Source organism: Tenrec ecaudatus, chromosome 3 (genome assembly GCF_050624435.1).
Source record: "Tenrec ecaudatus isolate mTenEca1 chromosome 3, mTenEca1.hap1, whole genome shotgun sequence".
Taxonomy (NCBI): domain Eukaryota; kingdom Metazoa; phylum Chordata; class Mammalia; order Afrosoricida; family Tenrecidae; genus Tenrec; species Tenrec ecaudatus.
The window spans coordinates 150,972,563-150,997,031 of NC_134532.1; the positions used below are offsets into that span (position 1 = coordinate 150,972,563).

The window sequence follows — 24,469 nt, forward strand, 5'->3', positions numbered from 1 at the left end:
AGACGTAGAAAGCACCATCTTTCTCTGGAACAGTGATTTTGAACTGCTGGCCTTTCAGTTAGCAGCCCAACACACAACCACTACGCTACCAGAGCTCCTTGTTATAACAAAAATAGGATAAATTTACTCATGTTCATTCTCTGCAAAAAGAGTTAAAGATGAGAAATGTGTTGATATATTTTTTAGCTGGTATCTTTTCACATAGAATAATCAAAACGCTGACCCTTTTAAGAATAATGCTTTAAGTATCTCTTTACATTGATGTTCTCACATGGTCTAATGCTTTTTTCCATACCTTTCTAACCATGATATTTAGAAGTTATCTCATAATGCTTTCTTTCATAATCTCTCTCCTATTTCAGAATGGGTATTTTTAAAATAATATCAATTGGCATCTAATTAATTATTAGCTTATTACCAATGAAGTCCCAGATGTCTACTTTTGGACTACATGTATACATTTCTGTCTGGGCACTTTATTTTCCCACCTCAAATATAGTATCCTCAAATTATTCTTCCTGAGCTGCATTTCGGATCAGAGCTCCAGTTTTCCAAAAGCATTTGGAATTCTAATCTTCCATCTCAGATGTGATATAGTAGAACATAAAACTTAAACCTTTGAATGGAGGAGACAGACTACCTTGGCTATATGACCTGGGGTGTCTTGATTTCTCTAACCCCAGTTTTCATGTCTGTAATTGAGAATAGGATTGCTATGAGTCAGAATTGACTTAATGGTAGTGAGGTTATTTGAGTCTTTTAAATTGAGAATTAGGCCTACATTATAGCATTATCAAGAATATTTAGATGGACAGAACAATTAACAGCGCTTACAACACTTGATATAACGTGGAAGCTTAATACATTTTAGCTATTATTTCTTTCGGCCCCAGATCATAAACTAAAACTCTCCATTTAGGGATATCATCTTAAATATCATCTTAAGAATCCTACTTTGTTTTGCATCCCCCCTACTATGCCCCAAATCTTATTGAATCACTGATGGTCAATTTAAGAATGATGCTCTAGCTCCCCACAGCCAACAAGTCAAATAAGAATGTTATAGGGTAACATTTTATTTCCAATGCCATAAGAGATCTATAGTTTCATCAAGTGCAAAAATGTATAATCTTCAAAAATTCCTCCAGTAAGGTACAGACAATGAATCAGTGAAATTCATTCACCATTATTATGGATATTTACTTAACTTCTGAATATTTCCCCTATTCTAATATGCCATTAATTTAACTTATTTTATGTCAACACCTTATTCTACTGTTTTAATCTTCTAACCATGATATTTCCGCACTCCAATATTCATAAAAATGCCATTAATAATCAGAACCCCTCTGCCTATAGGTAAGAAAAAATATGGAAGATTTTTGTAGTAACCAGCTGCTATGTGTTACACTGAAGTCAACAAGCTTTCTCCTGAAGCAAAGATAGCAAATATCTTAGGCCTGATAGGGAATGTGTCCTTTGGTGGTATAAAGGTTAAACACTGGATTACTCATCCAGAGGTGCCTCCAAAGAAAAGCCTGGCCACTCTTTCTAAAAGGTCACAGCATAAAACCCCTATAGAAGTCTACTCGGCAAAACATGAGGTCGCCAGGATCTGAAACTTTCTCAAACATCATTTGTGTCATTTGTGTTTTGCAAGTCTATAGTGTCTGTTGCAATAACTCCATTCTGTGGATATAGCAAGAAAGTCCCCATGGTACATGAATGAGTTAGTAACCATGGTACATGAATGAGTTAGTATGCCTGTGTTTCAACAAAATGTACAGACGCATGTGGCCCTGGGCCCAGCGGGCAAATGCTGGAGGTCACATGGACATTTACTGCAGTTAAGATGATTTAGTCAGGAGCTGTTCACATGCAGGAACATTTTCCCAGTTGCTTGTTTCTATGGACTAACCTTTCTGAGTGACCAAGGACCCAAGGTAAATCCTTTCCAACGGTATTTGTACCATAGTTTGTAACGAAGCTTCATCAGAAACAGGAGCTGAGGGGCTGAGTTTATATAAAGCTTCATTTGGTTTCATAACAACTCTCATTGCTCAGCATATCCAGAGTTGCATCCCAAGTGAACCTGGAATTTCTGTGTGCTGCTCTGGCTTTCAGTAATGAGAGCTACATAATTTACCAATATTATAATTTTTAGAAAACACCCCCCACAACAATGGCCCCAAGGGGAAAATATCAGAGTACACAAAGATATTTAGAGCAGAAATATTCATTAACATTCAAATTTTAAAGTAAGTCAGTTAGGAATGATAACATGGGGGAATTCTACAAAATCATTTTGTCATCGTGTGGAGTGTCATGATACTTGGGAACATGCACATTTAAAATTTAGAACTGAGAAAAAGGCAATATGAAACACTTAAGTATGTAATAATCAAGATGCATGAACTCTCGTTCAATTTTCAGAAAGTATTTATTTAATAAGTGCCTACACACAGTAAGTCTCTAAGTTAGCAGTGAAAAAACAGACTCAAATCTCTTTCTTAATGATATCGATATTCATATATGAGGGAAACAAGAATTAGGATCAGAGAGATCTTAGCTAGTAAAGTTATTTATATTTTAATATCATTAAGTTTTTCTCATAAAATTGCTCATGTAACAAAAGCTTTTTCCCCTTTGTTTGCTATGTTACATTTTGAGGGTTAAGAATTTTACTGATGAATTCCTTTGATAAATATTTGTTAAATTTGTTAATATTTGTTAAGTGAGCCAGCCACTCTTCCAGAAAATAAAAACATAACATAATTGCCGCCAAGTTGATTCCGACTCACAGCCCCCACGTGTGTGAGAGCAGATGAGTGAGCCACCAGCTGTTCAGTGGTTGACTTTTCTGGAAGTAGATCGCCAGGCTTTTGCCAAGGCACCTCCAGGTCGACCCACGCCCCTTTTAGTAAACAGTCAACACAGTAACAGTTTTCACCACCCAGGGACTTCATGTGGAATGTCGTGCCAACAGAACCCAGAAACGTTCCATTCCGGGAGCCGATATTCTAGTGCAGGAGACACGATAGGCAAGTAAAATACATATTATTTAAGAGAAACTGTGAAAGGTTGAAAATGAGGACCTGGAAATGTTCAGATAAAGCAAAATTGAATGTTGGGTGGTTGACTAGGACTACCTGAGACAGTCACTTTTTGTGTAAGTAATTGAAGAAAATAAGTTATCTAGCATTACCATAGGGGAAGACCATAGGAGAAGCAGGATCAGTGAACGTGGAGGCCCAGGGATAAGAGTGTGCTTGGAGTTTTGAAGGAACATCCAGGAGGCTATTTCGCTGGAGAGTGATGAGTGAAGAAAGGAGCAGTAGGAAATGAAATTGAAGAGGTGACAGAAGATCAGATCATGCCCCTCTTTTTAAGTCACTGTAAGGGTTAACTTTTCTTCTGAGTAATGAGAGGGCATTGGAAAGCTTTGAGGAATTGAGACAGTGATCAAGTTTCCACTAAAAGATTCCATGCTGTTTGGAGGGTAGAGGATAAAGGACAAATACAGGAAGCATTTTAAAAGGCTACAGCAACCATCTAGGGGAGAAATATTGGTGGCTTAGACCAAGACGGTACTGACAACAAACCAAGTCTTGGAGATATTTTTTATGTCAGCCAAAAGGTTTGATGAACTATACAAAGAATGCAAGAGAAGAAGGTATGTCATGTTGTTGTTGTTAGGTCTCATAGAGTCAGCTTCTAAACTAGTGATCATATGCACAACAGAACAAGACACTGCACAGTCCTGCAGCATACTCACAATTGTTCCTCAGCCTGAGTCCAGTGATGCAGCCACTGTGTCATGTCAATCCATCTCATGCAGGGCCTTCCACTTTTTCAGCACCCCTCCACTTTACCAAACATGATGTCCTCCTCCAGGGACTGGTCTCTCCTGATGATATACCAACGTATGTAAGACAAAATCAGCATCCTTGCCTCAAAGGAGCACTCTGGACTTACTTATTCCAATACAGATTGGTCTGTCCTTTTAGTAATCCATGGTGCTTTCAATATTCTTCTCTAGCACCACAATTCAAATGTCTATTCTTCCACACTCTACCTTATTCAATGTCAAACTTTCACATGCATATCATGCGAAGAATATTATGGATTGGATCAGGCATACCTTAAAGTAGTATTCTTGCTCTTCAATTCTCTGAAGGAGTCTTATGCAACAGATTTACCTAATGCAATTTGTCCTTTGATCTCTTGACTGTTTCTTTCATGAGCATTGATTGTGGATCCAAGCAAGACAAAATCATTGAAAACTTCAACCCCTTCTCCATTTATCATGATGCTACCTATTGGTCAAGTTGTGAGGGTTTGGGTCTTCCTTATATTGAGTTATAATCCGTATTAAAGATTACAATCCTCGATCTTCATCAGCACAGGCTTCAATTCCTCCTCACTTTCAGCAAGCAAGGTTGTGTGAGCTGCGCACCATGGGTTGTTAGTAAGCCTTCCTCCAATCCTGGTGCCTCACTCTTCTTTATATAATTCAGCTTCTCTGATTTTCTCAGTGTATAGATTTATCAAGCATGATGAGAGGCTACAATGATGACACGCACCTTTCCTGGCTTTAAACAATTCCGTATTCCCTTGTTTACTTCGCACAATGGTTTCTTGATCCACCTACAAGTTCCAAATGAGCACAATGGAGTGTTCTGGAATTCCCATTCTTCTCCAAGTTAGCTACAGTTCATAATGGTCCACACATTCAAATGTCTGCTTACTCACTGAAGCACAAGCAAACATCATTCAGTTATTCTCTACGTTGAGCCAAGATCCATGTGATCGCAGCAATGATATACCTTGTTCTATGTCCAGCCTGAACTTCTGGCAGAATGATATAGAATGATATCATTGATATCACACACAATATAAAATTTTGTTAAGAATGGCATGAAGACATTTGGCACAGCACTGAAAAGAATGAAGCTTCTATGAACTGAAATTGGAAAGCCTGGCAGAGGAACTGGTTGGAGGTGATGAAAGAGACTCAGTTTAGAACAGAAGTCATTTGGGATGCCTATTGTCCTCTGAGTGCAGGCGTAGGCTGTTGAATGGATGAGTCTAACATTAGGAAAAGACATCTGAGCTAGAGGTATTGAAGTCATCAATATAGTCCCAAAACTAAGGAGATAAATTAATGGAGAGTCCAGACAGGAAAGACAGGTGATCTAAGGGTTGAGCCCAACATATGTCAATAATTATAAGTCAGGAAAAAGTTTAAAAAGGGAGTAAGAAATAAGGTGCAGAAAATTGGAAAGAAAGGGATACCAGCGATCAACCTCATGAATAGTTAACTGAAAGTATGGGTGCTATAACAAAGCATGGTGAAGAAACTAGATGATACCTAGCTATCGGGGGCGGGGGGAAACTTCTGGGGTTTTAAAGACTTGTTTTCAAACAAACACACATCTAAGTGAGGTGTCAACTAAGTCCATGTGGAAGAACCACACCAGCTATGTGATCCAAGGATTGTATATAATATAATCCAGATTTGAAGGAGGGAATGGCATCAGAGCTTAAATTGTGGTTTGCAGAAGGTTATGAATGACAGTAGAAGCCCCAAATCCATTTGTATGGTTCACAAATGAATCCCTGAGAATCCCTTCCAATCATCATTAAGGGGTATGAATAGTCCTGTTATCAGACAGAGAACATTGTATTGATTATGGCAGACATAGGTCAAATGTAATATCTTATCATTTAATCTCCCTTTAGACCCATTTTAATGCTATTTCATTTTTTTAAGTGATGAGGAAATACATGTGGATTAAGCCCATGGTGAATATCCTTTGACAATGGACCAGGGATGCTAAAATGCAGAATGAATTGGAAAGTGGATTGTTTCAGATGCAGTTAGGTTAAAATTCAGTACCCTATAATTTGATCTTCCTTATGATTTATTTAAATTTGTCCTAGTTTTTCTTTCATATCTTCTACTTTATTTTCTAATGAGGTCTTTATCTGTTTTACTTTGTTATTATGGTTTATTTGTTGTTATTGTTTGCTTTTTCATGTTTTTCTGTATATGAAATCCAAGATTAGCCATTCTATGGAGTCAGTACCTGGATTATCCTTTAGGTATATGGCAGTCAAGGGTGGGAGGAAATGGGTAGCTAATTATAATGAGAACAATATTAAAGAATATGTTCTAAAAGAATATGTTCTATGGTGTTAATTGTACAGCTCTTCTTGGTGTGATTCAACTATTGAATTGTACGATATATGATTTCTATGCCAATAAAACTGTTGGGAAAAATGGACATCAGTGTAGTATTTTGCCTAATAGGTGAAGATATTTTAAATATGAAAGAAAAATCAACTGGACCAGATTCTGCTGATTTATCAGCACATGAGGACTGGTAAAGAAAGTCGCTGATTGAACATCACATCCTCAATTTCATGATACCCATGAATCCAGACTCTGTTAATCATGATACCCATGTTCCAGGTATCTAGTCTTATTTTCTCCACGTATTTGATTTTCACACAATATAAGTAAAGGAAAATCAATCAAGTATCATGATTATAACATCAACAGAAATGTTCAATGACAATGAATGCGATGGGATAGAAATTGGAATAAGTTCAAGAGATAATGTAGGGAGTGGATGTAAGACTCAGTTCAATTTTTTTAAATCAGTGCTTCAGTGAGAGTTCAGAAGTGGAATATTTGCCTTCTATGAGGGAAACCCAAGTTTGATTCCAAGCGAATGCATCGCCCTTTCCACAGTGGAGGCTTTTATGTTGCTAAGTTCTGAGCAGGTTTCAGGGGAGCTTCCAGACTAGGACAGACTAAGCAGAGCGGTTTAGGGATCTACTGAAAATCATCCTGTGAAAGCCCTGGGAATCATCATGTTTTGATCCTGTTATTTTTGGAATCACCAAAAGCTGTACGCTAACTTGATGGTCTAGCAACAATGTGCTGGCAGGAACACTACGAAAAAGAGGAAATTTTATGATTCAGAATTGAGAAGAGGGAATTCCCTTGAGGGAAAAAAATAGGATTTAGTAAGCAAGTGAATGAATCTGCCTTAGCTCTGGAAGACGCAGATAGGTACAGTTATGGCTTAGGAGGTAGATGTGGAGGTGAGAGGGAGATAGTGGAAATTCTATTGTGATTACTGCTAGAAAATTGCCCCTATTCTCATCTCTTTTTCCTTATCTTCATCACCACAACTAGTAATACCTTAACCCTTTCTTTTTCTCCATAGGACATGCTGCTGTCCCTCCCATGACTGCTCACTCCTCCTCCATTATCTTCACTATCCATACCCCCCTTTGGAACCTAGAGGAAGCCCCGCCCTCCTATGATTCCCTTGATTCATCCAGCTCACCAATACTTAGTATGCCAATGTAGCCTTTCTGCTAACTGTCCTACTTTCTGGACTTGGATCTGTACTGTCTCCTGGGATTCTCCTAAGCTAGTAACAGTGAACATAAAAACTTCTAATATTAACTAGAGTTTTGGATGATGATGTGGTCAGATCTTAACTGTGTCCATCAGGGAAGTGTAATAGCTTTGACTCAGCTTCATTTCTTTATTAAACAATAGTTCTTGGGTGCAATTTTACCCAAGGTCAGGCATGGAGCTGACCAATCGAATTTTGCAGACGCATTTCATGAGAAATAGCATTAATACAATTGTTCAGCTTGGCAAATGATTCTACTCTCTGAGATCAACAAAATTACTTTCTTTCCCTGTACCCAACATGCCAAAATCAGCTATCAGTGTATTACTGTCAGCACACCCTCCGTTGGTCATCAATAAACCTTTGTCCTTGCGATCTCACAATTTAAAATGGTACCTTTACCAAATATCAGAATAGAGAGAGTAATTTACTTTACCCAAGTCTGTTTTAATTCAAACTCTGGCCCACTAAAGAGTTCAGATGCTGCTTCTGTGTTCTCGGGGGTCATTTATCATCTGTAGATTTTCAAGCACCTTATTTACCTACCAGGACCTGGGAGCTAAGTGAAATGAAGGAACTGCATAGTGGATTGCGCATTGGGCTGCTAACTGCAAAGGTAGACACATCTGACCCACCAGCCTCCCCACAGCCAACACAGGGGTGGTTCTACTTCATCCTCCACTGTCCCTATACGTCACAATCAACTCAATGGCAGGGAGTTTGGTGAGTTTTATATTAGCTCTTGTGAACCATTAGTTCCTGGGTGTCTCCATCCAATTCTCTACCCCAGTTTGCCTAAGCACTATGAATCCCTTATAAAAGAAAAATTATAATTGGACAGACATAGACTGTGGTGGCAGGTAAATTATATCTTCAGAGGAAGAGCCTACCCTCTTTCCTCAGAAAGAAACTTAGCATAGTGGTTAAGATCATGGGTTCTGGACTTTGCGTTTCTTTAAGTATCATACAAGTCTAAGCAGTTTCCATGAGTATTAAATGAGGCCATATGTAAAAAGTGCATAGGTGTTCCTAAGACACATACCTGGAACTCAGTATCTAAATTGCCTTGATGTCTTTGTGTCCTCTAGAATGATACAAAGGGTGGGTCCCTAAAGGCTAGGAAAGAAGACGTCAGTGTAGAGTTTCTTAGCAGGAGAGGAAACGTGTTTTGGAGTTTCATTATATGGTATTTCCTGCAAGCATAAAGCCATGATTAAAATTTCTATGAGAATTGCTGAATAATTCTTGACTGATTTTCCTTTACTTATATTGTGTGAAAATCAAATACGTGGAGAAAATAAGACTAGATACCTGGAACAATCCAGACTCTGTTAATCTGTGGGGCCTAAACAGCGGTGATTTCCTTGAACATCACATCCTCAATTTCATGATACCCAAACCCACTGCAGTCCAATCTCTCTGACTCATAATGACTCCATAGGTCAGATTAGACATGCCGCCAGAGGGTTTTCAAGCCTGTAATTTTTTCCCATTTTTAAAAACAGATTTTTTTTTTTTCTCTCAGAGTTCTGGAGACTAAAAGTCTAGATCAGGGTCCCCACTGTGTTTAACTCTTCCTTGTCAAGAGCCTCAGGCCATCCCTCAGTTCTTTGGGGTTCGTTGCCATTCATTACCATTCATTGAATTATAAACAATCCATCTTCTTAAGCATGGGTTTGTGTCTGACGTAATTAGTTTATTGTGCCAAACTGGCCGATGAACACATGTGGGGTTAATTGAAAGACAGAGGGATAAATGACTCAGTGAGCCTCACCTTTCTAGTTCTCGAATTTCTTGCTTTCTGATGGTCGGACCAGGGAGCAGCTGCCTTAGCCAGTTCCCTGCTTCCACTGGCAAAGCTCACTTCCTGCAAGACATCCCTGAGGAGAAGCCACTTGGACCTACCCAGATGCAGCCCTGGGTGCTGGAGCAGCCGTGTGGAGACCCCTGCCAGCGCTGAGATGCTTACACACTCACTGACTTGGCTTTTCTCCTGCAGTTGGCATCATAGTGTGTGTTTTGTGAGATGGAGGGTGACTTTGTGGACTGGTGTTGGACATATAGGTTAAGGTGGTAATGTTGGACTATGGCCTTGGGCAGCACTGGGTTGGGATGTTTTCTGGTGTGCACTTAACCTTTATATAAAACTCTCTCTTATACATGAGTTTCTATGGATTTGTTTCTCTGAAGTACTCAGACTAACACAATGTCTATGATAATTGTGTGTGTGTGTGTTTGGCTTGGGTTTTGGGTTTTTTGGGGTAATTTGGGTTAAGTGTTCAGAGCAAATTGGATTTCCATTCAATCCTTTCTCATATTTTAATTTGTGATATTTTTAGCACAATCCCCACAATGTAAAAGCACATTGACTGTGCCCTCCCTGTGTTTGCCATCCCCATTTGTACTTCCTTGCTAGTCCTTCTTCCCTTTTAAGCTTTCCCCCCTGGCTATAGCCTGCCCTTGGATCTTGGACTGTTGTTTGTTCTGGGATGTGTATTCCTCTGGAGTCTGATTCGCTTTATAAACCTATTATTTGGCTGGAAGTTGAGTCACAGGCATGGCTTAAAAAGTTAAACGGTGACTGAGGGTCACAGTCTCAGTGGTTCCACCAGTCTCCATCAGAACTATAATCCTGATCTTTTTGTAAATTATCATTTCGGCTGTGCTGTCTGGCCACCATCTAGTTCCTGTGGGCTCAGGATCATGAAAACTGGGGTTCCTTTGGACTAAGTGCTTGCATGTGCAGGACAATGACGATTCTGGAAGCAGACATCTCCATCTTTCTCCTGAAGAGCAGTGGACAGGTTCAGATTCCTGACCCTTTGTTGGCAGCCGCGTGATTGACTCACCATGCCACAAAGTTTTCGTCATTGTACAATGAAAGAATTGTATTTTAATATAATATTTTCTGGCTTTGAATTTGGGGGCGTGATTCTGTGACTGTCTTGACAGGCATTTTCTACAAGAACTAAAAAGTGTTTTAAGAGTGAGAATTATTCTAAGTAGAAGCATAAATGTATAAAATGTATTTCCAAAGAAGTAGAGAAACTCTAGATGACTAACTGTATGTAAGAGAGCCTGCTATCTATACGCTATGGCTCCTCTGTGTAAGTAAGTGTACCATGTACTTACAATTACTCCATTCAAGAACAGAGGACTTGTTTTCTAAAGACCTGTGGTGTGGAGATGTCAGGAAGGATGAGTATAATGTGAAGATGCCGGGAAGGATACTGTAACGAGCTGTGCTGTCACCGAGAGAAGGGTAGAAGAGAGGTAGATGCCAGAATTCCAAGCCCAGTCGTTCTCCTGCCACATGGAGTGATGTCCTCAAGAGCAGTCACCGGTCCTTAGTGATTGCTGCAGCCTCAGAGAGAACAAATTGTGGGGTGGGTAATAAGTACTTAATTTCAACTAAAAAACCAGAATCCACTGCCCTCCAGTAAATTCCAATTCAAAGAAACCCTATAGTACAGAGTAGAGCTGGTCCTATGGAATTTTGAGACTATAAATCTTTGAAGGGAGTAGAATGTCTCATCTTTCCCGCATAGAGGGGCTGGTGGGTTTAAACTATGCCACCAGGGTTCAAGTGCTTAATTTAGATTTGTTAAATTATTGAAGAAAATAAAAAAGAACAAGCAACTAAATTTTGAATGCCTAATGCCTTTCACATAATATTTTCCTCAACATGTTTGTCTTCAGTTGTCCCTTCTTTGTTATCTATTTCCCAAGTAGCACCTTCAACATTTATTGATCTTCCAAGAATATTGCAATTGTCGATGATGCGTGTTAAGATAAAGTGACAGAGATTCCATCGAGTCATGTTAGCTTCTCCCTTTATGAACTGTGTGGCAGTTTGATTGTATGTCAACTTGCACCTGTGCGAATGTATCGGGGTGGATTCCAACCTATCAACCCTGTCACAGTCTGATGATGTCTCCATGTGGAGATGGCCTTTTCCTAAGAGAGACACCGGTCATTCCTCTGCTCTTTGTACCTTCCTTGTTGCCGGGACTCTGTGTTCTGCCTCCTGGGTTGGCCGTATGTGGACCAACAACCTGAAGAGTTATTGGCACCCTACCATGTGTCCACCGACCTTGGAGCCGCCCCCCTCTGCACTGCTGCCCTGTGACCAGCCTGTGTCCTGCTGCACCCTTCTGGTCACCAATCTGCAGCTCTCGGAGCCAGAAGAGCTCCGGCCAGCACCTGACCCATGGACTTACACTGGACTGGCCTGGGATGCCTTCTTGATATAAAATTACTTGCTGATATTTAAAAATTCTTTCTTATCCACTTGAGAGATTTTGTTTCCCTTGACAACACAGCTTGACCCAACTGAAAGCACTATTATTGCCTTTTGCCATTAAAGAGCCTAAAACCAATTGTAATAGAATTCTTTTTTTTTTCTTTAGAGACCAACTTAATTCCTTATTGAAGACATATAACATTTTTTATGGGAACCAGAAAAATCTTCATATTTTATGCACACAGGTAAGTACATCAAAAATGAAATTATAGTTTGCTTCACATTAAAAATTCTATAAATGTAAAGGGGAGTAATTGGGTCGCACAATTCAGCTGAGAAAAGCAATGGGGAGAGGTCCTTTAACTTGATTGTGATTTTTGGTTTTAGGATGTATAACAAAGCATCAGCCTTTTTACATCTATGATTTTCTGAGCACATTTTGGAATAAGGAAACATTTAAAAAGTATTTTTGTGGTATATGTGCTTTCTATTTTTAGAACAGAGTATGAATAGTTCACAAACAAGTTCATCAAAAAACTATCCTAGATGTTTCCTTACAAAAATGCACCAAGTAGATCACCCACTTGAAGTTGTGATATATGATGTTCTGATTTTCAGTGTCTGCAGCTCGGCACTGGAGAACCTACGGGACAGCAAGTAAAGCAAGGGCTACAGGGTGGGGCACAGTGGTGGTGGTGAGGGGAGAAGGGAGGTAAAAGGGAGATGATGTCAAGGAGTCCAGAAAGAAAGAGAATGTTTGGAACCTGACTGTGGTAGAGATTATACAATACTGCTTGATATGAATAAATGATGTAAGTAAATGATGACATATGTATTAACTCTGAAATGATACACATTTTTAAACATAAAAAATTCACCAAGATTCATGATAATTGTAGAAGGATATTAATTATGATATCATCTGCAATAGAGAAAATATGAAAATGTTACTTTCAGTTCATTGTTATGTTTCCGAAGTAGCATTTTCAACATTTATTGATCTTCCAAAAATACTGCAATTGTCAATGACCCACATTAAGATAAAATGACAGAGATTCTGTTAAGACATTTCTGTCTCATACCTTTATGAACTGTGATGGTTAGGTTTTTATGTCAATTTGCACCTGTGTGAAACTGTAGGGTGGAGTCCAACCTATCAGCCTGATGATGCCTATCTAGGGGTGTGCCCTTGTTGTAGGAGCGACACTGGGAGGAATTCCCTCTCTCTCGCTGGGAATTCCCTTTCTCTTCCCCTTCCTCTTCCTCCTCACTGGGACTCTTGTTTCAGCCTACAGAAAGCCCCCATTTTTGGGGATGTAACACCCTACTGGTAGTTAAATAAACTTTAGATTTTTTTTTCTTCTTTTATTTCTTACTTTGCATTTGGTCTTGTTGTCAATATAGGGTATTCTGTTTGTGTTTTGTTTCTTGTTTTTAATTTGAACACCATTTAAATGTCACGTTCTCCATAGGGCTCTTTACTTTGCTTGGTATCTAATGGCACTCGCTTTTCATAGGTACATAATATTCCTGAACCCAGGATACATTAAAATCTTCAACTCCTGTTTAAATTTTCAGATTTTCTGGCCCACCACTGAATTTAGGCAACTGTGCTTTGACTCGAATTTCCAATTAGAGCAGAAGAGTATTTACGGAGTTCTCCAGCATATATTCTACCATCTCGTGATGATCCCATGAGTAGACCTATGCTCCATAGGGTTCTCAAGGATAATTTCTTACAAGTAGATTTCCAGGCCTTTTTTCTGAGTTCCTTCTGGGTAAATTTGAAACTCCAACTTTTCAATTATTAGCCACTCATGCTAGCCCTTTGCACCTGCCTCTTACTAGTAAACTTAAAGTATTTAGTTCAATTAGGTATTTTAACTACCTTCCTAAATGTAATAACACTTAAGAAGAGAATATTACTAATTCAGTTTTAAAAGAAATTATCCATTTTTTTACTTTAATATAATCCTGCACATAGATCTTTATAACATGCATACTTGTAAGGTTCTAAGACTTAAGGGAAGATGAAACTTGAAGAAACTGGTGATTTATATTTTACTTTAATCATTTCTACAAAACTCACGATGTTAAGAAGTTTTGTTTTCTATATTAAATGTTTTTTATGTGATTGTGAATACTTAGGTTGAGGCATCTCCTTTCCAATTAAATAATTCACACCAGCCTTTGTGATCATGAGGTGTTGATGGGATCAGGCATCAGAAAACCCAAAACAAAAAATCTTATCAATGTGAATATGGGGGAGTGTGGAGTGGAGACCCACAGTCCATCTGTAGACAATTGGACATCCCCTTACAGAAGGATCACAGAAAGAGATGATCCAGTCAGAGTGCGGTATAGCACAGATGAAACATACAACATTCCTCTAGTTCTTTAAAGCTTCATCCCCCCTCCTCCACCCCTCTATCATGACCCCGATTCTACCTTACAAATTCAGCTAGACCAGAGCATATACACAGATACAGATAAGAGCTGGAAATAGGGAATCCAGGACAGAAAAACACCTCGGGGTCAACTGTGAGAGTGGCAAGGGGAAGGAGAAGGTGGAGGAAGTAAGGGGGAACCGATCATAATGATCAACATATAGCCATGCCCCCCACCCCTAATGGGGACGAACAACAGAAATGTGGGTGAAGGGAGACAGCGGTTGGTGTAAGACATAAAAATGATAATGATTTATAAATTATCAAGGGTTCATGTGGGAGGGAGGGTGGAAGAGGGGGGGGGAATGAGGAACTGATACCAAGGGCTCAAGTAGTAAGAAAATGTTTTAAAAAGAATGATGGCAACAAATGTGCTTGACATCATGGATGTATGGATTGTGATAAGGGCCGTAAGAGCCCCCAATAAAATGATTAAAAGAGAAAGAAAGAAATGAAAAGTCCTAGGCCATAACAACTGGAAGGATGAGGGGGCTACTTGCCAAGATGGGAGAGCCTGAGAGACTGGGAGAGGAAAGTATTTATGGGAGGATGATCGAGGTATTCAGTTGGCTGAGTAGCAAGCAGTTCGATAGCTGGAGTTGCTGTGGGAAGTGTGGGCTGGAGGTAAAATACTGGAAGCCGCTAGTATAGAGATAGTTGTTAATTTTTGATGTGTGCAAGGTTGAAAAGATGGACACTGTCAGCTGCTAACCCAAATGTGGGTTGCTTGAGTCAACCAGAAGCACCTTTGAGGCAAAGCCTGATCATCGACTTCTACAACAATCAGTGATTGTATTCCGTTCAAGGGAGCAGACTTCCCTGACCCTCAGGGGCTCTCCAACTGGTTTCAAGACTGCTTGGGACCATCAAGGATGAGGGCGTAGATCGAAAAGGGAAGAGCTCCAGGGATTGAGATGATGATGTCATCTCAATTGAGATGATGATGATATGAAAAAGCCTTCAAGTACACCTTATTTCACTGATCTCTAAAGAAATGTTTCTTATAATAGGGAATATTCTGGCATTCTTTTATGATAAACAGTCATCTGAAAATAATTGGAATATTTCTTCTTGAAGGCAAGAATTAGATAACCCCAGAATATCAGTTTTTGTATAAAGTGAGTTTTTATATGATGGATTAGCTGGATCTCATTCTGCAAAGAAAGGATGCTATATGTCAATAACTAAACCTGAGAATCTGCATTCCGCCCTGCCATTTCAAAGAATAAATTCTGTTTCATTGCTGGAATCGCCTGACTGGTAACCTGAATTCTCAGTAATCTGAGCTACAAGTTCAAAAATGTGAGAAAACAATACTTTGTTTTAAGAGAAACCGCAAGTAATAATCAGAATGTATTGACTGGTAATGCTACTCTATTGAATTAGGAACCAGTACAATGCTCATTATTCAGAATAAGAATCCCGGGTTTAAAGGCATTCAGTCAGTTGTCACACAGTTGGAAAGTGCCAGAGTCAAAGTTTGAACACACGTTTATCTAATTCCAGAGTCTGAAGATTAATATGAATTGAGTCATGTTGGTGGTTTAATCATTGATTTTTCATAGGCATTAGGTTTGGATGTTCAGAATACACTTCTTCGTTTCCACATTTTAAAAATGTTCTATAATGATAGCATATCACGTTAGTAACAGCAAAATACACTTAGTAGCAAAAGTTAACTAGGACATCAATTCCATGCAGCTATGGTGAAGCGTGGCGCTCAGGCTCTCACACACAGGCAAGCTCCACGCCCATGGGGTTTGTGAGCATCCAGAGATGTGCCCAGCTCACACACACTCGCCCACAGCAGAAAGGAGTGAAGCCACAGGTTTATGAAAGCAAAGACTCACTTCAAAAGAAAAGGGGGTCCCCTCACCAGGTGGGAGGGCACGTCGTGTAGGGGAAAGCTTCTAGTTTTTAAACGGCAGTTTCAAATGTGAGATGGTTGCGGCTCTGCAGATGGTCAAGCAACTTTCTAGTTACTCAGTTCATGCTCGGGTCTCATACATGGTCTCTATTGGTTTTATCTGGGCTGCAGCTCTAAGTAATGGGTTTCAAAATGATCCTCAAGTGCAGTCCTGAGTCAGGGTTTTCCTGGGCTTCAAGGTTAAGGTGCTACCTAAGCCAGTTCTCAGAGTGCTTTGTTTATTACGTCTTCCCACGGGGTGCTTCGTTTTTCCCTTAGCAGGCAGGACAGAGACCCCTGTTCTATGCTTGTCAGATATGTTTGTTCTTAATATAGTTCCTTATGTCTAAAGTGTAAGTAACTGTTCAATCTATTTTAGCTCATTTTTCTTTGTCTCTATTGATCCTGCCCTTGCTTATAATATTTCTAATCTAAAATAAATTCTCCAAAATCTATTGATTTCAAGAATATCACATTTCAATACCACTTGCAGCATATAGGTGTTTTCCTGTGCACTATTTCTTTTAAGTTATGCCTGTCCAGAGAAAATGAGGCAACTAACAGTAGGTTTTTCAATAGTTTCTTCTGATTCCTAGTTCTGGACAGTGTATAATCCCCTATAATTAAAAATTAAACAGAATTTGAGAGTTAGACCTCCATTTGATTGGTGATCACAGACTTCAAAAAGCATTTTAACGTACTATCCCCCTAGGAAGGAGTACTGGAGAGGCATATTGGACTGCGAATCACAAGATGAGGCTTTCTGCTCTGGTCAAGACTTACAGCCGCAGAAATCTTTTATTTGGTGGAGCGACCAGTCCTAATAAACAACGTCATGCTTAGAGAGTGGTTGATCATCAAAAAAGAGGAAGGCCCTGGACAAGATAGACTGGCACAGTGGCTGCAACAATGGGCTCAAACCCCAGAGCATTGTGAGGATGGCCCAGGATGGGGCAGGGTTTCATGTGTTTGTACACAGGGTTGCTATGAGTCAGGATTGACACGAAGGTCCCTAGGTCTGTAACAACAACAACAAGGTGAAAGGGAGACAGACAGTTCAGAAACCCGCTGGGCAGATCTACCCCGCCCTAGAGAGTCCACAGGAGTCAGAATAGACTTGTTGACAGTGAATTTGGGTTTGTTTTTGTTTGGGGAGTCAACTGGATTGGCACTGCGTTGGGTGGTGCCCCTGGTGGGCATTCCATGTCATTGTGATTTTGTTGGCTACAGCTCCAGTTTCAAAAGCACTTCTTACTTTGCTCACTGTCATCAAATCGATACCGACGCAGAGTGACCTCTAGAGGACAGGGTAGAACTTGCCCCTTTGAGTTTCTGAGGCTGTAACTCTTTATGTGAGTGAGTAGAAAGTTCCGTCTTTCTCCCGCGAAGCGGCTGGTGGTTTCGAATTGCCCATCTTGAGGATCGCACCCCACAGCGTAACCGCTACGCCACCAGGGACCCTTTTCGAAAGCACAAAAAAGTTCAAAATATATACAGAGGATTATTTTATAAATTCAGAAACCAAACAATTCTTTCTGGAATTAAAAAAATATCTGCTAAGATTTCTTACAAATGTGATGTCAATATCTTAAAACATTTACCATCTATAAATAATGCTAAAACAATATTTGGGGTTTCTTCCCTAGACTGAGGATGGCCAACTCATTGTTGAAGGAATACTGGACATTTTCTGGGGCGTAAAACGACCTATACAGCTGAAAATACAAGATGAGAAGCAAGTCCCTTCTTTCACTACAATGAAGCCAGCAGACAGTTTCACCTGCACAGGGTAAGCTAACTAGTGCTCATGCGTTCATCCGGCTTCTTTGAAGATTACCTTAGTACTTAGTGTTTGCATGTGCTCTGAAAAAGGCGGATTCTGCCAGATGTTCATCCTCCAGCAACTCTACTAGGTAGGCATTTCGAGACCAAGGCTCTGCGAGATTAAGTAACTTGTGCAAGCTGGTCAGTTATCATGGCAAACACCTAGAATGGACTCAAGGTCTGTGGTCTCCATCCCTTCTGCTCACCCTCTCCTAGTTATGTGGTTTCTCCTCTGGAAGAATTAACCTGTTAATTAAAAATGGAAAAGGAAAACTTGATTAACCCTGGCTCGGTCACCAAAAAAAAAACCAGTAAGTTTTAAATTTGCCTTCTTATAGGGGGGAGAGGGGGTAAGGGAGGGGTCCCCTCCAATTCCTAAGATCCCATTTGGTCAAAGAAGAACTGTCCTTCGAGGGTTCCCCATGACTGGCGAGGTCACCAGGCCCTTCTGCTGAGGTGCCTCTGGTGGCTTTGACCCGCCCACATGGTGATTGACATGAGCACACTACGACGTGCACCATCCAGGCACTCGACGTTCAAGGAGAGAGATTTCTTTATACTTCACTTGTTTGTCCTGCTCCTGCAGAAATACATGTGCAAAGCTCTCCCCTTGTGGGATTTTTATGCCACTGGACTTTGAAAATGGAAATTAAGCTAAGTTGATCCCTCCTATAATTTTCAGGAAAATTAACAAATATTTCAGTAAGAACCACACCTGTCACCACGTTTATTCTCCCTTTGTCTTCCCTCTTTTCCCTGCTCCCTTCCTTCCCCTCTCCCTTCTAATCCTGACTTCCTGACTGATCTCTATTTCATTTCTAAGTGCACTACCTGGAGACAAGCCCCCTTTTTCTGTGGCGACAATACCATGATGTGCACCTTTCCAAATCATAATGTTTCTCAAATATTTTGCTTCAGCAATATCAAAAATTTTGTAATTCCCTACATATGCCATGCTGTTCCTTGCTTTATGCCTGAAAGTCTCTCCACTTCTCCTCTGGGGTGGCTTGAGTCAGGTTACCTCTCCAGAAAGGTTCAGCTGACCTTCTCCACGGTTACCTAGGTGCATGGAGATGTGTATATCACTTTTAGAGCATGCAGGTAATTGTAGAGTTATGAATTTACTTTCACCTCCAAACGACAAGCCCCTCAACAGTAGGGACATGTCGTATTCATCTTTGACTCCAGGGTACCTGGTGCAATGAGAGGGCTCAAAAGTAAGTGGAGCCCTCAGAGACCTCTGACTCAATTACCTGATCAGTGTAGTGAGAACTGTATCACTCTGATTAGCGCCCCACCCAAGTTAAAATTTGCCAATGTGCATAGAATCGAGTGTTTATGGAGGAAGACAAGGGAGGCCATGGTGTCCCATGCCCTTCACTTCAGGGAGCTGATGATTCTAAATTACTAGGAAACATAGGAAAAAATTACCTGTGAGGGCCTTGCTTTTAGATCACTGTGTAGCATGTGACCTCACAAAATAGCCATCAATCTTCCATTACCTAAGAACTCACTGCAAGTTTCTCTTAGCAGTAAGTTGCTGCTGGTATATTTTAATTGATTTATGAACGCTTGATAAACAGGGAAAGATGTCAAAGGGATGCATCAGTGTACTGACAAAGCACATTAAACCATCACTTATTTAGAATGACTGTCCCAATCTACTTTTTAATTTCTCAAGTTCAAAAGACTTGTTCATGAAAATCTGATATTATGAATGGGTTTGGGGAGCTTTGGAGGATGAGATACCATAGATGTCCCTCTGTGCTCTGTCTCAAACCACATCCTTTACTTTTTCATCTAGAGTCTAAACTTCATTGCAGTGGCCACACAGAACCCACAGACAATGCTCATGGATAGACTTATTAAGGAAGTTAATAGGTCACAGAGTTCATTCAGGGCTGCTAGTAAGTCTCCAAAGGGCATGCCACTACACTGCAGGCCTCATCCTGTAGGCATTTAACTCTGAGAGTCAGCGAACCCCATTCCCAGAGGTGCCCTGCTGCAGTAAGCCTCCACCTGAAGGCACTCAGCCCCAGCTCTAAGGGTCAGCATGCTCAGCTCCACCAAATGAGTGCCAGAGGCTGGCTCTCACTCAGCCAGCCTCCTGACCCCACACACTCAGCTTTACTTGCTCTGTGGGCTGGGAAGTCCACCACTCCTGAGTCTGCTGCTGCTCCTCTGATGTCACAGCTGTCTTTTGGACCAAGGAGATTCACTGCACAGAGATCTCAGAATCCAGAGGATTCACTCCACTCTTGCCTCTTGATGGTAGTGAGATTCCCCATTCCTTATGAGAGAGCTTGCTTCATACCCAGCAGATGGGCCATCACAATGTGTCCTGTTGAAAAGTTATGTCAGTGTTTCCCCCACTTTCTTCCCCATGCAGGAAAGTCATTGGTGGGAGTTAGAGAGACTTTGGTTAGTTGAGCCACATTCCATAATTCACTGCTCCTCGCCCCTCCATAGATGGCATCAGACAGAAATAATATGTTTATCACAAACCGTCTGTAGAACCCATTGGGAGTCTTAGGTGGTGCACACAATGCTCTCTCTGCTAATCAGCAACACCTAGAAAGAAATATCTAGCAATTTCCTTCTGAAGCAGCAGCCATGCGAAACCCCAGGGAGCACAGTCCTGCTCTGATACATCTGGGGTCACCATGAGTCAACCTGGTGGCAACTGGTTTGGATAGACCCCTTCTCCATCTGTCACTACTTACCAGACCATGGCTGTGCAGCAAACAGGATGTAGAAGTGTGTGTCCTAAATTGAGAAAGAGCTATCTAGGAAATGTCACCAGTTGATCCTTTACCACAGTGACAAGATTTACTGGGAGAATATTTGAGTGCATGCTTGCAGTATATCCGGTTTTTCTGAAGTCTAAGAATTGGTGGGGGAGTGCGGGGGTGGGGGAAGCTCCTGCCCTCACAAATACACAGTCACACATTCAAGGGTAAGATTAGATTCTGCTCAGATTAATTAATGAGCCAGTTATCCCAAATACAGCCAAGTCGCCATTGTAATACTGGCGGTCGGAAGGTGCAATGTAATTTGGAATGCCAACTTCCTAGCCTCGAATCATCTAAAGGAATGTCCATCTAAGGGACAACTCTTGGGTTTAGTCCATTCCTAGGCACTCTTGCTGTGGTCGTCACCCTTAAGGTGACATTCATTTAAAGATTGAGCGTCACAATTAACTATGTAGAGGACTAGACTAGTCTCTGACTCTATAAAGCTTACCCTGGGTTTCCTTCCCAGACTGGTTTCCAGTGGGCAAGTTTCCAGTAACAATTAGACAGGATCACAGAGCTAATATCTCCAGTGGGTAGATGTGGACTAAAAACTTATGGGAATTGTGGATTCAGCTGCAGGCAAGGCTGTTAGTTCATTAAATGAAAGAAGCATCCATCTTGTCTTGATAGCTTATTTTAATTATGTTCAAATGAGACATGCTCAGGAATTGTCGGTTTAATGGGCGAGGTAGAAGCTTAAAAATACATCAGCTTGTTTAAACTGTGACCACCTGTGATGCTTTATAGAACTCACTCAAAGGAAAGTACATTAATCTCTCCTATCTAGTCAAAGTGTTCTTTCAGGTATTTTTTTTATTAAAAGAAAGAACATCTTTGCTGCGGGCATGTTTGCTTTCTCCATGTTAGTTTTTGTTATTAATGTCTTTTCAAAATCAGCTCTGACACACTTTGGGCAAGTAACGGCATAAGGACACAAAGAGCAGAAACTGGACAGGTGTTCACTTAAATCACATCAGTAATGTGGTTTTCCTTTTTTTTTCTGACAATACAGGCAGGCAAATGACTATGTTCTCCTTGTCTATCTAATGTTTACCTACTTTATATTTCTTCACTCATTAAAAAAATTTTCCACCATCGAAGTTTTTAAATAACATAACACCCTGAACTTCGGTCAGAGCGATGCAAATAACCCTATTTGGGCATTAACCATTTGTTGCACAGAAACTTCTATCCAGTTTCTTTGGAAACCTCTGCATAGTGGTCCTCCAGTCTAATCACTTGTGCAGTCCATGGTGCTGCACTTGGAACGAGGCAGACGCAGGCCTGAGAGCGGGTGTGTTCTGCTGGAGGTGGTAGGGGGGAAGAGGGATTTAACCCTGCCTGTGACCACTCGTGTTTGTGCTGAATCTGTGGGGAGGACAGGTGTGGAGTTTTATAATCACATCTACCAGAAGATTAATTCAATTCTGTGTCAGAACCTGAAGAGTTCTCCTCCTCCTCCTCCTCCTCCTCCTCCTCCTCCTCCTCCTCCTCCTCCTCCTCCTCCTCCTTCTTTTGGTAATAGTTTAGTTCTCCTTTGACTTAAATTCACTACCTGTCATTCATGAACTTTATGACATTTGGCTTTCACTGACTATATCTAGGAGAGTAGAGATTGATAGAAAATTAACAGGCAAATATTAGACCATTTCCTTATCTACCTCATAAGGTTATTGTGAAGCTCGAATGGAATATGTATGGGATGGGTAATATTTTCTTTTAAAAAATACTTTAAACAAAGCCAGTGGCTGAGGGGAAAGGATCACATTTATTCATATTCACCACTGAGTGTTATAAACCTGTCTGTTCAGAAGGAAAACAAATATTGTGGGAGATGTCCTCAGAGAGACAAGAAATACCGTTTCCATTGAATGTCTGTCTGCCTGACAGACAGCTTTCGCTTTCTCATAATGCCCGACTCATCATGAAACAGATGCAGACGACTGGACATTTTGGTGAAGACGCTCGGGATCATTTTAAACACATATTGAGTGATTGCTGACTGATGTGGAATCCCATGCCGAGAATTCCACAACTGTGAGCTCGTTCAGCCCTCTCCTACCTCGTGCTCATATGAGCCTCACGTCCACAATGAAGACACGGAGGTGTGAAGAAGAAACATAGCCTGTGGAAGGCCAATGGGTCAAATAACTGTTTTCTCTGATGTAAAAATTTTTTTTTACAAATGCAGCTGCCCAGTTTCATTTTTCTGGGCACTAGATCGTGTGCTTGGCCAATTATCAATATCCTACAGAGTCATAATTTGCAGCCAAGAAGTTTCTCCGACATTTGTCTCCTCTGTGAATGGCCTTATTCACAGCCCTCGGGACCTTGAAAGATGGGCACCACATCTTGCTAGTTGAGCTCTACTCTGTAAGCAATGCCTTGAGCATGACACATGCAAGACACGCGTTCCAATAGTCTGTACTTTGTACCTTCAGGCAATAGGACTGTGAGATACCTTTACAAGGATGGGTCATATTGGTTTCTACTAATTCCATTTGCACGCAGGTGTTACAGGATCTATACAAACTGTGTTTCAGTCTGAATCTGAGTTATTGTGGTCAGATACGAAAATAGGTTCAACAAAAGCATAGGAAGTGTTTAAAGTGCGTTCTATCTACTCCGATGTATGTGCCACTTTAATACCAAAAATTACTATTAGCTTTGTATACGGTGTCTAACGATGAAGACTCAAAATTACTCTATTAATAGTATGAACCTAAGAACCACCGTGGACCTCAATGCAGATGGAAGGGTGTCACTCACCTGACTAAACACTTTCCAGGGGAATGACACGCTGGGGAGAGTTTGATGATCTTTACCACATCAGTGAGCTGCACAGAAGCCAGGCTCCCAGGACAGAAGCAAAGAGCTCAATGGAAGGTCAGTATCAGATACTTATGAGTTGGGAGGGCGTTTTTGAAAAACTACAATGAAACAATAGGTCTAGACGTTTTTCTGAAATTCAACATTTTACACACCACTCTTCAATAAACTCTTGTTCTATATGTATGTATGTATATACATGTACATATTTTGAGTGTGGATTGTATTATTAAGTCTCTTAGAAGCATACTACTTAAGTCACTGTAGGGCTCATATGATGTTTAAGAACCTTACTTTGCTATAGAAAAATATAACTAAAAAATTACAGCAAGTCATGTATATTTGTCAGCTAAGAGAGATAATGACTTGAGTAATACTTGTGTACATAAAATTGTTCAATATTTTCTACAAGGATTAGGATCCTTTATCATATTCAGCACCTTTTAATGTTAGACAAAAGTCCTAAGACCTAATCCTACGTCTTTTAAAAAATTAAATATTTTACTTAATAAACTATCTAACATTGCCCCTCTCAATGAGACAGGTATTCTCGGGTCACTTTTGTATTTCATGGAGTCATTTCCAGCATTTATTTTAAAAGGAGAAAGATAAATTTGGCATCAAGTGGGCTAAAACCAAGCTTGCCACGCTAATGAAAACTGCCAGCTGGCAAAGCAGCTCTCACCATAAGGATGGAAATGTGATACCAATCACAAGAGTGGACGCTGTCACTTGATGAGACTCTGCTGCATATCAGGCATGTGTTTTATATGTCATTTGTAAATATGCAAACCAATCCCACTGTCATAGATCGGTTCCAACTCATAGCATAGGGGTTCTTAGACTGCAAATCTTTCTGGGAGGAGAGAGCCTCCTCTTGATCCAGTGGAATGGGCTGGTGGATTTGAAACTCACCTTGCAATCACCAGTCCTATAGCACTACTAATTCTTAAATACATGTAACTATGCAGAGTGAAATCCAAGGAGAA

At 40.5% G+C, this 24,469-nt stretch overlaps 1 protein-coding gene across 1 annotated transcript in view; it reads left to right on the forward strand.

Moving 5' to 3' along the window:
* The window catches only part of RASSF6 (Ras association domain family member 6), a 53,435-nt gene that overhangs the window by 24,839 nt on the left and 4,127 nt on the right, over positions 1 to 24,469 (forward strand). Inside the window, exons 3-6 of the mRNA XM_075543558.1 lie at positions 11,846 to 11,924; positions 17,679 to 17,814; positions 18,511 to 18,514; positions 23,440 to 23,537. Coding sequence (XP_075399673.1) covers positions 11,846 to 11,924; positions 17,679 to 17,814; positions 18,511 to 18,514; positions 23,440 to 23,537 — 317 coding nt within the window. The remainder of the gene's footprint in view (positions 1 to 11,845; positions 11,925 to 17,678; positions 17,815 to 18,510; positions 18,515 to 23,439; positions 23,538 to 24,469) is intronic.